General features: G+C 40.1%; 1 protein-coding gene across 14 annotated transcripts in view; it reads right to left on the bottom strand.

Annotated features, from left to right (window-relative positions):
* TANC2 (tetratricopeptide repeat, ankyrin repeat and coiled-coil containing 2) overlaps positions 1-13,767 on the bottom strand; it is a 388,516-nt gene that overhangs the window by 15,449 nt on the left and 359,300 nt on the right. For all 14 annotated transcript variants that reach the window (XM_070227084.1, XM_070227082.1, XM_023652253.2 and 11 more), the window contains 5 exons: positions 12,618-12,711; positions 6,031-6,164; positions 4,993-5,116; positions 673-848; positions 227-359 (listed from right to left, as the gene is read on the bottom strand). In XM_070227084.1, the coding sequence (XP_070083185.1) occupies positions 227-359; positions 673-848; positions 4,993-5,116; positions 6,031-6,164; positions 12,618-12,711 (661 nt within the window). The remainder of the gene's footprint in view (positions 1-226; positions 360-672; positions 849-4,992; positions 5,117-6,030; positions 6,165-12,617; positions 12,712-13,767) is intronic.

Here is a 13,767-nt window from a genome sequence, read left to right on the forward strand (position 1 = left end):
TAGGGGCATGGCAGCTAACTATGTGATTTTGGACACAAGGTATTGTAGACCGTGGCTCAGATGGTACTTTCTCTGGGCCAAGAGCCTTTCTGTTTACTTGGACAATAACTGGGCCAGGGCAGAGGGGAAACTATATACACACACACCAAACACCCCAGGCAGTCAGACCATTGGACCAGTCTGGCCCCTGGGCACAGATGGCCAGCACCTTTTTCCTTTCTCCTACCTATCTTGGCTCCTTTCTTCAGAAGAGTGACAACAACAGAAGTGTTCCGGCACCCCACTGCCCTATCCAAAGGGCGCATTCCACTGTAGTCAACATGCTCAATCATGGCCCCATGATCCACCAGGAACTGGACCTAGGACATACATCAAGCAGAGCAGTTAACACAAGTACAATGGCCCAGCACTTCTCCACTGAGGGCTCTGGCTGCTGCCTGACCTTTATTCAACTGCTGGTCTGAACCAGGCTGCGTAGCCATGGTATTTCAGGCCATGTCTATATTTTTGGTCTTCAATAGTGTTTTGAATATTCCTGCCTTTAGCAAGTATAGATCCGAGAACTTTATATCATGAATAATCAACATGTTATTCAACCCTCAATCCCAGAGAACATTACGGATGGAGAACCTTCCCTATCCCTACCATGAGGGTTGGTTTAAAGGCACTCACCACCTCAGCATCACCATAGAAAGCTGCCAGATCCAGTGGGGTGCGGCCATTCTTGTCGGCATGGTCTGTGGCAGCTCCGTTATCCACTAGAGAACGAACTACTGAAAGATGACCCTTCAAACAAGCCCAGCTGAGGGCTGTCAATCCTTCTTTGTCCATTAGAGCAATGGAGGCACCTAGAAGAGCAAGTATAACACAGGGCTGAGGAAACATGAAAACCAGGAAAATTGGGGCTGGCCCCTGGCCAAGTGGTTAAGTTTGTGCACTCTTCTTTGGCGGCCCAGGGTTCATCAGTTTGGATCCTGGGCGCAGACCTACACACTGCTCATCAAGCTATGCTGTGGCGGCATTCCACATAGAGGAACTAGAATGACTTACAACTAGGATATACAACTATGTACTAGGGCTTTGGGGAGAAAAAAAAAAGAGGAAGATTGGCAACAGATGTTAGCTCAGGGTCAATCTTCCTCACCAAAAAAGCACATCTTTAAAGAGGCTAAAAAATCTTTGGGAAAAAAAAGCGCATCAGAATTGTATTAAGCATTAAAAAAAACCCCATGAAAATTCACAACAGGAAGGAAGGCTGGTACTTAAGGTGGACACTCTGCTGAAGCACAGCTTTTGTCTCTGGTATGTGAGTTATGTTTCAAAAAAACTGCTAAAAAAATGGATCCTACAAGCTATCACTAGAAGAGAGTCCAGTTGTTTTACTGGGTATTCCAGGTCATGCACAATCTATCCCCAAGCTTACTCTCTATCTTTAAGTTTCATTACTCCACTATGAGAATCCTCTACTTTGGCCAAATGGATGTGCTCATTGCCTCCAGAATCTCCCCTAAATATTCCCGTATCCCCATTTTTGGTTGTGTTGTTTCCATGTGTGGAATACCTTTTCTTTCCCCACGACTTGCCTCATTTCTACCCATTCTCTAAAACTATCTCAAATTCCCCTGGTCTCCACGAAGCTTCTCCTGGTTCACTACTAGTTCATCTTCAATCTGCTTAACATGTGTCACCTTATTCTGTTATTAATCTTTTGTATGAATCTTACTTGCATGTAATAAACTCTCAATGAATGTTTTCTGAACTCAGCGAAAGTCTTTCATTTATAATAGTATAAATTCCTTGAGAGATTCTTATAAAATAGGAGCTCAGCACATGTTTATCATTGATTATAGTACCAGGCCACTTTCTCCCTCCCTAGAATGTGAGGGAAAAGGACTCATGGGAAGAGACTGAGCCCAGGCCACAAAGGAGAGTGGAGTTTACAGCTACTGCACCTGGATTGGGGCCTATTACTTCTCATTTATTCTCCTGCAATGGCTTCTAATTGATCCTCCTGGTCCTCTATAATTCCTTCATCAAATCTACTATTCACACTACTGCCAGAGTGAGTTTTTCTTCTAAAGCACAACTCTGGCATCAATTCTCTTTTTAAAAATGTTGAAAGACTCCCATTACCTTCAGAATTTAAACTCTTTTAATCTGTTCCATTTCAACTTTTTTCTACATACATTTCCAACTTTATTTCCCAACAGTCCTCACGTATACTTCACTAGACAACTCACATATTTCTCCAAACCTGTTGTGTACTGTTCCTCCTCCTTGACCTTTCATTTACATTATTTTCCCTCCCTAAATATAGAACATTTCTCTTATTCAAATTTCAAAGTATGCCCTATTCTAACTCAAAAACCTTTATCAGAGCACTTAGGATTCTCTGCTTTTTAAGGTAGTTATTTACCTTTGTTTCATCCCTTCCCTGTCAGATTATAGACCCTTTAAGGGCACAGATTATAGTGTTTCATTTAAAAAAGAAATTACTCCCAGTTCCTAGCATAGAGTTCTGAAAATAATGTAGGCTAAGTAAATGCCTGTAGAATTTGTTGACTTAGCGATTTAATTGTGAAAAAAATGAAATAATACAAAGACCAGAATGTCTGCAGTGGTAAGGGAGAACAAACTTCTGGCCTCTGTGCCTGATGAGCTTCTACTGGCATGTGGCAGACACTCTGCAGCTATCTAAAGGTTATCAGTGGCTGAAGAGGTCCTGCCTTTTCCAGGGACTCCGGTTGTTCTGGGACATTTAACCCCTGCCATATCTTATCTCAAGAATCTAGGCACAACCTCTTTTCTCCCCCAACCCCCTTCTAGCAGACGTGAGAATAGATATCATGAAACTAGACTCGTTTGGTGGCTCGTATTGGGGAAGCAAGAACCACTCTGCACACCAGGAGAGCAGGTCTCTGATTCCGACCCACCCTTCTGAGTCTGATACAAATCTTATGAGTTGTGGAAACAAATCTTCTTTGGAGGATATGGCTAAAGATCCAGTCAGTCTCTAGCCTGCAGTTTGAAATCTCAGAAGAAACCTCATCTTCTTCCTAACTCAATTACCCTTAGCTACTCTGGCCTGGGCATGATTCTTCAGGAGGCTGGTTTCCTTGAAGTGTATGTGCTTGTGGATATAATTACAGACACACCTTATTTTGCTTTGCTTTATTGTGCTTCACAGGTACTAAGTTGTTTTACAAGATCCTTCACCAGCAAAAAGATTATGACTTGCTGAAGGCTCAGATGACGGTTAGCATTTTTTAAGCAATAAAATATATATATATTTCTTTTGAGGAAGATTAGCCCTGAGCTAACATCCACTGTCAATCCTCCTCTTTTTGCTGAGGAAGATTAGCCCTGCGCTAACATCTGTGCCCATCGTCCTCTATTTTATATGTGGGATGCCTACCACAGCATGGCTTGATAAGCAGTGTGTAGGTCTGCACCAGGGATTCGAACTGGTGAAGCCCAGGTTGACGAAGCAGAGTGTGAGAATTTAACCACTACACCGCTGGGCTTGCCCCATCAACAAAATATTTTTTTTAAAAGATTTTATTTTTTCCTTTTTCTCCCCAAAGCCCCCCAGCACATAGTTGTATATTCTTCATTGTGGGTCCTTCTAATTGTGGCATGTGGGACGCTGCCTCAGCGTGGCTTGATGAGCAGTGCCATGTCCGCGCCCAGGATTCGAACCAACAAAACACTGGGCCGCCTGCAGCAGAGCGCGCAAACTTAACCACTTGGCCACGGGGCCAGCCCCTCAATAAAATATTTTAAAATTAAAGTATGTATATATATTTTTAGACTTAATGCTATTGCACACAACAGACTACAGTATAGTGTAAACAGAGCTTTTTTTTTTTCTTTTAGAAAGATTAGCCCTGAGCTAACATCTGCCACCAATCCTCCTCTTTTTGCTGAGGAAGATTATCCCTGAGCTAACATCTGCACCCATCTTCCTCTATTTTATATGTGGGATGCCTGCCATGTGTGGCTTGATAAGTGATGCATAGGTCTGCGCCTGGGATCTAAACCAGTGAACCCCAGGCTGCTGAAGTGGAGCGTGTGAACTTAACCCCTATGCCACTGGGCCAGCCCCCTGAATAGAACTTTCGTATGCACTGGGAAACCAAAAAATTTGTGTGACTCCTTTTATTTCCCTTTATTGCAGTGGTCTGGCACTGAACCTGCAATATATCTGAGGTATGCGTGCATAGATGTTTAGGTCCAGTTTACTAACAGGGATGGCTATTTGGAATGGAGTGATCAAGGCTGGCCACACTATCTCCTGCTTCATGTAAACGCTCAAGCTCCACTAGATGGTACTGCAGAGCCACCAGTGATTTGAGCTTTTCTATTGTAGAGGCCCACCATCACTTACCACTGTTTTGCATAGATGATTGAGGTCACAGTAATCAAAAGGAGCCTGAAATGCTTTTGATGGCGGTATGACAACGATCTCCTTTAATTTATTTCCCATTTAGAGGGAATATTGAATGTTGGTAAATGTCAAAAGGGATTTATTACAACAGGAGGATAATAATATCCTGATTCCTCAAATAGGGTCCCATTGTTAACAACTTTCTTAACCTTCGTTTGCCTCCTTAGGATACAAGAAAAATATTAGTTGTGCAGGCTTACAAAAGAATTGATGAAGTTAAAGTCAAAATAAAATCCCTGGAAGATGAACATTTATTGAGTGTACATTAAAAAATCAGTTTGGAGATTACCTATTTGAATTAAAGAGTTCAGAATACGTTAACTTGATAAGGATACCAAAAACCCCTTAAGCCATAAAGAAATAGAGAATGTCAGAGTTAGAAGGGTCCCCTGTATATGAGAGGAGAGGAGATGGACTTTCATTTCCTAACCAACTAGATTAATAATATCTATCCTTAACACCTCTTGGAATCCATCACTGGAAATCATGAGTTTCTTGGGTTATTATGGGCACTGACCATTCAGTTCTGGCATCCCAGGACTGACCTTGTGCAAGCAGAAAGTCCACAGTTCCTAGATGGCCTTCGGAAGCAGCCATCATCAGGGGAGTACGGCCCTGCTTGTCCGCCATGTTGACATCAGCTCCATGGGTGAGTAAAAGATCAACAATCTGTAAGTGCAGAGAAACAGGTATCAATTAGCCAGGAAGAGCTGCTAAGTAGACACATGCATGCTGTCCCTACACTGTGTGAATGCCCACTGCTGTACAGGTGAGTCCCCTCTACATGTGACTTTCCACTGCAAGAACCCCTTCTAGTGCCTGCTCAGTCCTAGTACCATGTGATTTGATCTCTTGATTCTCTTAGGGACAGCCAAATGAGAAGAATTCAACTCTGAATGTTTTACGTAGCCACTAAGTAAAAAAGAATTTAAGATAACAAAGGCCAAGATGTAGACTAAACAATCCCATAATGAAAGCCCCAACAGAAGTCAATACCTATGTCAGTGTCATTTTATTAATCTCTAGGAGTTGCAAATGTGCCTGCAGTGAATATTTACGATAGAACTGAATATAATCAAGTGCTCTCATAACTCTTCAGCACGGTTTGGCTTCTAGAGCCTTTCTTCTACTCAAATACTTCCAAAGATTATTACTGATATGCTTTCCATTCCACCATAAGTGTATAAATTAGCATTTATTCAGAATCCAAATATCTGGAAAGATCACATAACTTGAATTTACATACACCACATTTTCTGTTACCAAGTCTGAGAGACCTGCAAGTAAGTGGTTAGATCTGTTGAGAACCTGCGGATACTATGAAATGTGATAAAGAGGTTATTTCATGATCAGGCCAAAAGTAGCTAATCTTTCTATAAAATATAGATGATGATGATGATTTTGAATGTTAACTTTCTGACATATTCTCAATTAACCAAAATATTAATAACAAAGGCCAAGTCCTCACACCTGATGACTGCTGGGTAACCCAAACTTTGTGAATTTTTTTTGCTCTCTGCTTCAGAAGTTCCCACTTAGAACTCACCCCTGCCTGAGGGACTGGAAATAGGTACCCTGCTTACCTGCCAGTGGCCCTGGCGAACAGTGCTGAATAGGGGCACTGCCCCTCGGCGGTTTGGCTGGGCCACTGCTGCCCCTTGTTCCAAGAGCAGACGACACACCTCCAGTTTGCCCCTTCCGGCTGCAGCTGTCAGGGCTAAGGGCAGAGAACACAGACTGAGGACAGGTGGTTCTTGCCCTCTCCAGCCCTCATGTTAAGCACAGCACTATGTCTGTGTTTGATTAATATAACTGCTACTTTATCTCCAAGAATAATGATTTTATCTACTTTTGCCATGAAGGAAATTTTTAAAGAAAAATAATGAATAAAGTCACATTTAAATGAGCTTACAATATATAGAGACAATTATAATAACAAATTTATTGAAAAATCACCTTTGATTGAACTCACTTGGTTTCATTTTTCCTACCCAGACTGTCTTGTCTGCTTTTCACCAACCTCTTTTTTGGTACCTCTTCCTAGCTACCAACCTTTTACTGGTCTCTGCATGGGTGGAATGCAGAAAGAAAGGCCTTTGCAGGGTAAGCTCTTTTTAGAATGAACTAGGAAACACCTCTGGCCAACCTCCACTCCCAAGACCTTAAATTCCAAGAATCAGGAATCACAGTCTAAGGGCCTTGGGGCCAGTTTTCATTCCTTTTCTTCATTAGTTTCTAGACAGAAGTTTCTAGTACATTTGCAACTATTTTTATACTACAGTCAGAATTGTTCAAGGTTAAAGATGGGAGAAGAGGTGTGACAAAGGTTCTTTTCTTCTGAATATAAAATAATGGAGTCATAGATAAAAAACAGCTATAGTTAAAACATTCTTCTTTTTGCTCTACTGTCCACTGTTTATGAGCTTTGCTGCAGTGGAGAGTCTGTGAGTGCCAATTTCATCCTCTGAGTATCATTTCAATAGTAGTAAGAAGAATTTAGAGATATACTTTCTACTAAGTCTGTATGTGAACAAATATGTATTTGTCTCATTTAACCAGGGGATCTCAAACGCATAAGGTGTGTTTTAAAAATGGATGAAGGTAGGGAGGATGGTAAACACTGTTAGAAGATGGCAGGAGTATGTTTTCAAAGAAAGAGGATAAACTTTTTTTCCGAACAGACTTGGAAACTTGATGTGGCAGTTAGCAAGTCCTTCCTTTATTATGGCCACCTACTCCAATGGCACATCAGAAAAGGATATTTGGTAGATGCAGATATTTCAGTTTGCAAATGTTGGTATCTAGTCAGGGAAGCAATTGAAATTCCAATCAAATGGTCACTTGTAATTTTTTTCATGTAGGTGCAAATTATGACATTTTGTCTGCAGGCTTAGTCAAATTTATCCACAACTGACTCATATGCAAAACCAAAACTACCTGTAATTTCCACTAAGATAAACTTTCAACTAATCTTTTCCTTCCTCAAGGATAAGAAGGGCTTATGAAGGAGAATGTGACAATTTTAGAAGATATATTCACTCTTAAACTAGACGTATCTACTCCTTGTCTTATGTGTATTTTCAGTTATATTTTTGACCTTTTGTGTGTTTGTGTGTGTGTGAAGAAGATTAGCTCTGAGCTAACATCTGTTGCCAATCTCCCTCCATTTTATGCAGGATGCTGCCACAGTGTGGCTTGACGAGTGGTGCTAGGTCCGTGTGGGGGATCTGAACCTGCAAACCCTGGGCCACTGAAGCACAGCACGCAAATCTAACCACTATACCACCAGGCCAGCCCCTGAACTCTTAACAATGGCATTTCTGTCCTATTCCTTACAGAAGTGCAGAGGCTTGGTCCTATCTGAGATGAGGGTCATTTCCAAGCCCTGAATGGATGAGTACAGGTATTGACGGGTATGATTATTTACTTGACAAAGAAGCTTTGTCTCTTGTTCTTTCAATCAAAGTTATCTTTCCTCTTTTTCAAGTTCATATTTCTAAAATTTCAGAAAAAAAAAAAACCCCTTTAGTTCTTGGGTCAGAACACAAGAGTAGCTTAAGAACTTGGCTGGAAATCATCACACTGTACACCTTGAACTTACACAATGTTATATGTCAATTATATCTCAGTAAAGCTGGGGAAAAAAAAGAATTTGACTGGGTTAGACGCTCAGTAGGAACCATAAGAATCATCTTGTTGATACATAAAACAAATGATTTGGATCTAACTTCCATGTTCCGATCCCATTTAAAGTAGCTGTTAGGTGATAAGGTGATAATGTTCTATGTATGAGGGGGAGGGGGGCGTAAATACATTCTTTTTCACAAAAGAATTTATAGCGCCCTGGAAAACACACACAGTATTTCAGAATCAAGCCTCTAACCCATGATTCCAGTTCATTGCACACAGCTGAAAATTCTCAACCAGTGCTGATCTTGAAAGTTAAACTTATACTGTCTACTCTAACCTGGAATTGTATTGCTCTGGCTGGCCCATTCCAACCCACTGGATAACACATTTATATGAGAGAGAATGTTCCATTTGGCCTTTTTCTTTGTTTCTATCATCTCTGTTGCTTAGGTTATGACGTAATTTGGCAGGAAGCTCCAGCTGATAGCTGGACATGGTCATTAACACAGCTGGCCAATTTCATCTTAGAACTACAGAACTATGTAAAATGGGATCTGTACTTTCCAAAATCCAAGAGCAAGGAGTTGCTTTGGCTGGATCTTGTATGTCTTATCAAAAACTGTTAAAACCTTTTGAAAGAAATAAGATTAAGGTAAAGCCAGTTCTGTAAAACAACAAACTGATTTTTAGAGCAAACACAGCAGTTTGGAGCCCAATCTCTTCCTGAGAGACCAGTGACAGAATTTGTTCCCTAGCTTGTCCGCATCTGATGAGATTATCTGACATCAACGGTCCTTTTTCAAAGGGAAACATCTAAAGAGTTTGAAGAGGCAGACAGGATGCAGCTCAGAGTTAGGGAAATAGCCAAAGTCTGCTTGGATGGAATGCAGACACTAAAGAGAACGCAGCGAAGCAAATGGTCCTTTTGCTTATCTATTTTCAACCTTGAAAGAGTACAGTACAGACAGGTCACATAAGACCAATGGGAGGGAGGTGGTTGGGGAGACATAAACTGAGCACTGTTATCCAAAACAACATTAATTAGGTAAACATTTATTGAGCTATTTGTCAGACACTGTCTTTGCTCTCAAGAACTCACGGTTGAGTAAGGATAACAGACAAATAAAGAAATATAATACTATACAGTGTGATGAGCATAACAGCGATAAGTCCATGGAAGTTGTATGGGGTTTCACACAGGAATAAGTGCCTGAGAAGGTCTCCAGGAAGAGATGACAATCTGAGCTAGGTGCGGAAGGAAAAATAGGAGACTTACAGGCATGTAAGGACATGGGGGAGGCATGCTAGTTAGGAAGAGCATGTATAAAGGCAGTGAGGTGGGAAACAGCATGTTTATTGCTATAGAGTTACTGGAGACGACAGGCAACAGATGAGGCTGGAGATCAGGACTGGTCTTTTTATGATACATTAAATAACTTCATGCTACAGGTGGTCAATGAAGCAGGAAAGCAACATGAACAGATTGTGGTTCAGAAAAATCACTTTGGCTGAAGTCTGGGAGATGAATCACAAAAGAGTGAGGTTAGAGACAAGATCAGCTGGGAGGTAGTTGCAATAATCTAGGTAAAAGATGATGAGGGCATGAATTAAGGGTATCTTGCTTATTTTGTGAGCTCTCGCTTCTTTGGGGTCATGGAATGGCTCAGGTAAGAGCTGATAGAAGCTTTTAATGCTGGTCCTGGTCTGTGCCCATAAGACAAAGGAGAGGAGGGAGTGGTGAACAATCTTGTCACCTTAATTGCTTTTCTTCTGAGTTGTTCTATAAGAAGTCTGTGAAAACCCTGTGGGACAGGAGGGGTCAGTCAGATGGTGAAAGCTGGATGTAGGAAGATGTTATCTGGAAGGATAAAGAGGCTGCAAAAGGAGGACAAAGGCAACTAGGACATTCTAGTGATCTGCTTTTAGAAAATCAGATAGAGAAAAATTACATCTCAATTCATATTTCACTATATGCTAAGAGATATTTCATTGATTCTAAGACACACTTTTTTCCTTCACATTTTAACACCTCTGAAATCAGGATGCATCTTACAATTGATGTGATAATAAAGAATTGTGTCAGTTTAATAGGCAGAGGATTTTTTTGTAGTGGCACATAAAATAATGGTTATATAGTTTCTTATAGTTAGTGGTATCGTAGATTTGATATAGTAAGTGATGCAGATTATTGAAAACATCATGACCATCATATTTTCCATAGGTAAAAATTTAGGCCAGGGTTGTAGCTATGAGACCCTAACCACCTGCAAGTCATAGACCTTCATTCACTATATAAGGGAAACATATATAAGATTTTGTCATTGGAGGAAACATGACAGTTCAATGAGTCATTATAAATTTTAAATGATTATGTGCTATAAGTTAGAAAGAAACATGTATACTTAGTAAATCCACCATTATAAATAGAAAAGCAACCCATAGTCTATTTTATACTAGTGGTGAGTTGTAGGGACATTTTTACATAGCAAAGACATTATTTTCCAGTTTTTCTGAAGTCAAATAACTTTTTTTTTTTTTTTTAGATTTTATTTTTTCCTTTTTCTCCCCAAAGCCCCCCAGTACATAGTTGTATATTTCTCGTTGTGGGTTCTTCTAGTTGTGGTTTGTGGGACGCTGCCTCAGCGTGGTCTGACGAGCAGTGCCATGTCCGCGCCCAGGATTCGAACCAACGAAACACTGGGACGCCTGCAGCGGAGCGCGCGAACTTAACCACTCGGCCACGGGGCCAGCCCCAGTCAAATAACTTTTTATAGATCTATAAATTATACTATGAATGAATTTTATTCTAACTCATAATTAAATAGCATTTCAAGTTTATAATGCTGAAATTATTTCATATAAATATCAAGTTAAACACAACACAATTCTGATTGCAAACAAACTGACATGAAACTTTGATTTTTTACAATCTTGAGATATGATACATATGTAAGAGAATTAACGTAACAAACTTTATTGCACACTTTAAAGCATGAAATATTTTAAAAGTCCTGAGGCCATAAAGTTTTATTCTAATAAGAAATTCATATCAATAAAAATAAGTCTTCCACTTAGTCCACAACCTTCTTGAACATTTTTAAGGAATTCTTTCAAGTACAGCACTAGATGTGTTTGATATTCATGACTATGACTATTAGTCCTGTAATTCCTATCCGTTATCACCACTGGGCCACTACTTTTCTTTGCCCTCTCCAGTGGTTACATGTGCACGACCTGGCGGACAGGAGTCTGTTGGGAGGTAGAGCAACACTGTGCTGGGGAAGGCTGTGCTGATAGGAGCAGTGAAGCAACATGTCCCTTCTGTAGCTCCAGTTCACAGTATGCATACTCCAGAACTTGTAATGTCCTGGTCAGTCCCTTTCCCTCAGTCTGTCCTCTGGTTTCCCTCAGGGTGGGGTCCCAGAGACAGCAGCTGTCTCCAGCTGCACATTTTCTTTTAATCTCTCATGGACTCTTAAGCTGCAGCTGCCTGGCATCTGCTCCCTTTGGCTCTTACAGAGGGAGGGATTGTTTGAGAAGTAAATTCCTGAGCTTGGGACCATTCTTCGTGATGTTAAAGAAGCTATGAAAACTATCTAAGATTTTTGCCATGGGTAGAAATATCACAATTGAACAGGTAATTATAAATTTTAAATGAATTCAAGTGTCTTCTCTTATTTTTAATAACCCTTTGACCCTAACCAAAACATATACCCTTTTAACTTAGTAAAACAGTCTCCCTAAATTGGCCAACTCAATCTTGGTCTAATTCTCCTGGCAAATATGACACATATCTGTGGTGACTCTATAGTTTTCATTGCCCTGGTTTCATAAAAATACATAAAAGGTTACTAATGTTTCTCCAGATGTTCCAGTTTAGACATAGGGGAAAGACAATAATAATTTCCTGCAAAGGCCACAAGAAGAGCCTCTGTTTGTATAGTAAGTCCCAAGGAATATAGAAATCATTTTGCTACACACCAAGAGGGCTTGCACAGGGCTGTGCCTTACAGGGTGGTACCTTCATTTTGCATTTCAGATGGCAACTTTCCTCATAATGAATCAGTTTAACCACGTCAGATACCACTCTGCCATAATAACACTTGGTTAAGCCAGAGGTGTGGCTAAAAATTTAACCTCCTGGTTCACAACTACAGGTGGAAAGAGTTCTTTTGATGGGAGAAATATTTATTCCTAACAGCTACAAGGATCACATAAAGAGAAAGTCCACAACTATTTTCTGCTCTGGTTTGGCACATTGTAAGGAAACTTTCAGTCTTTTAAAAATATTTGGAAACAAGAGCAGGGGAAAGTTTTGTTTGAAAGGAGACTCCAGTACTAATGGTTTGGAGAATCCAAAGGGCAAGAGGATTGAAAGAAGGAAATTGCTTGACTTTTTATTTTGGCTGAATCAGACTTTAATACAAAAGCCATAAGGCAGAGACTGCCAAAGGTACGCCGGAGAAAAAGTCAGGGTGGGAGATGCAGAGAGTGTCTCCACACATTCACGAGAGAAGAGAGTAATGTCTGTGAGAAGTACCTGTCTCTCCCCAAAGACTGTCAAAGCTGTTGATCTGTGCTCTCTCCACTTCCTCCTCATCTTTTTCTGGAAGATCAAGTAGATAGGAGACAATCTGAAACAAGAAATTGTGTCAGCTCAAACTTCAGGTAGAAAACTATGCTACTGACACCAGCCTATGAGGTCTGGAAGATACTTAGATGATCACTGTCATGAAATCTCTTGCACACAAAAGGAATCAGAACTGACTGTCCTAGCAAAGAAACCCAAAGTTGCCATGATGAGCATCTGTTCTATTAGGTACAGTTTACATGTTTCTCTTGAACACAATTCACTTATATAGCATGTGATTTTTTAAAAATTACATATTTCTCATATTTAAGTTCAAGAAACAATCCCTCATCCTCCTGATAAAATTACCAATAAATAAAGAGAAAACAAAATCAATAAACAGAAACCAAAAAATAAATATGGAGAAAACTGAGGGCCTGTATTTCTTCAGAGTAGAGCAATTATCTTCTTTTTTCCTCTCAGAAGTACAAGGACTGTTTTGGGGATAGTAAAGGGAGAATAGCTGCTAACAACAAAGGAAAGTAACAGCTCTGTTTCCAGGAATTTGACTGTAGAGAGAGCTAAAAAGCCTCCCACAGATAATAAAAATTCTGATTTTACTAACTATTTCCTTGGTGACATATCAGGTAGGTTGACAGTGCAGTCCTATCACTGAGGCATCCAATGCAGTGATGAGCTGACTTGTACCAGCCCATGAAAGCGGAGTGATAAGTTTTAAGGAATTTTGAAAGTCGGTTGTTAAAGATGTTTATTAAAAATTAAATAACAAATAAGTTATGTTAAAAACGAAGGCTAAAAACATGAAATCTCATAACTTCCTAGTTATTTAACTACATTTTACTATTATTTGTGCTCTTTAAGTTTTTTATATTTATTGTCTCTGTATGGTGGAAATACTACATAATGGTGTGCTACTGTGTGCATCTCTTCCCAGCTTTGTGTTCAGTGATGCCACACTGGTAGCTTGAAATCAGCCATGGTGAGACTGTTTACACCTTGGAAACTGGCAAACATTACAATTCAGAATTTCATTTAGTACTAAAGCTGAAAGAGGTTCCAGTTTAATGAATATAATTTGTATGAAGGTGAGAAATAGTTT

The sequence above is a fragment of the Equus caballus genome, chromosome 11 (assembly GCF_041296265.1).
Source record: "Equus caballus isolate H_3958 breed thoroughbred chromosome 11, TB-T2T, whole genome shotgun sequence".
Taxonomy (NCBI): domain Eukaryota; kingdom Metazoa; phylum Chordata; class Mammalia; order Perissodactyla; family Equidae; genus Equus; species Equus caballus.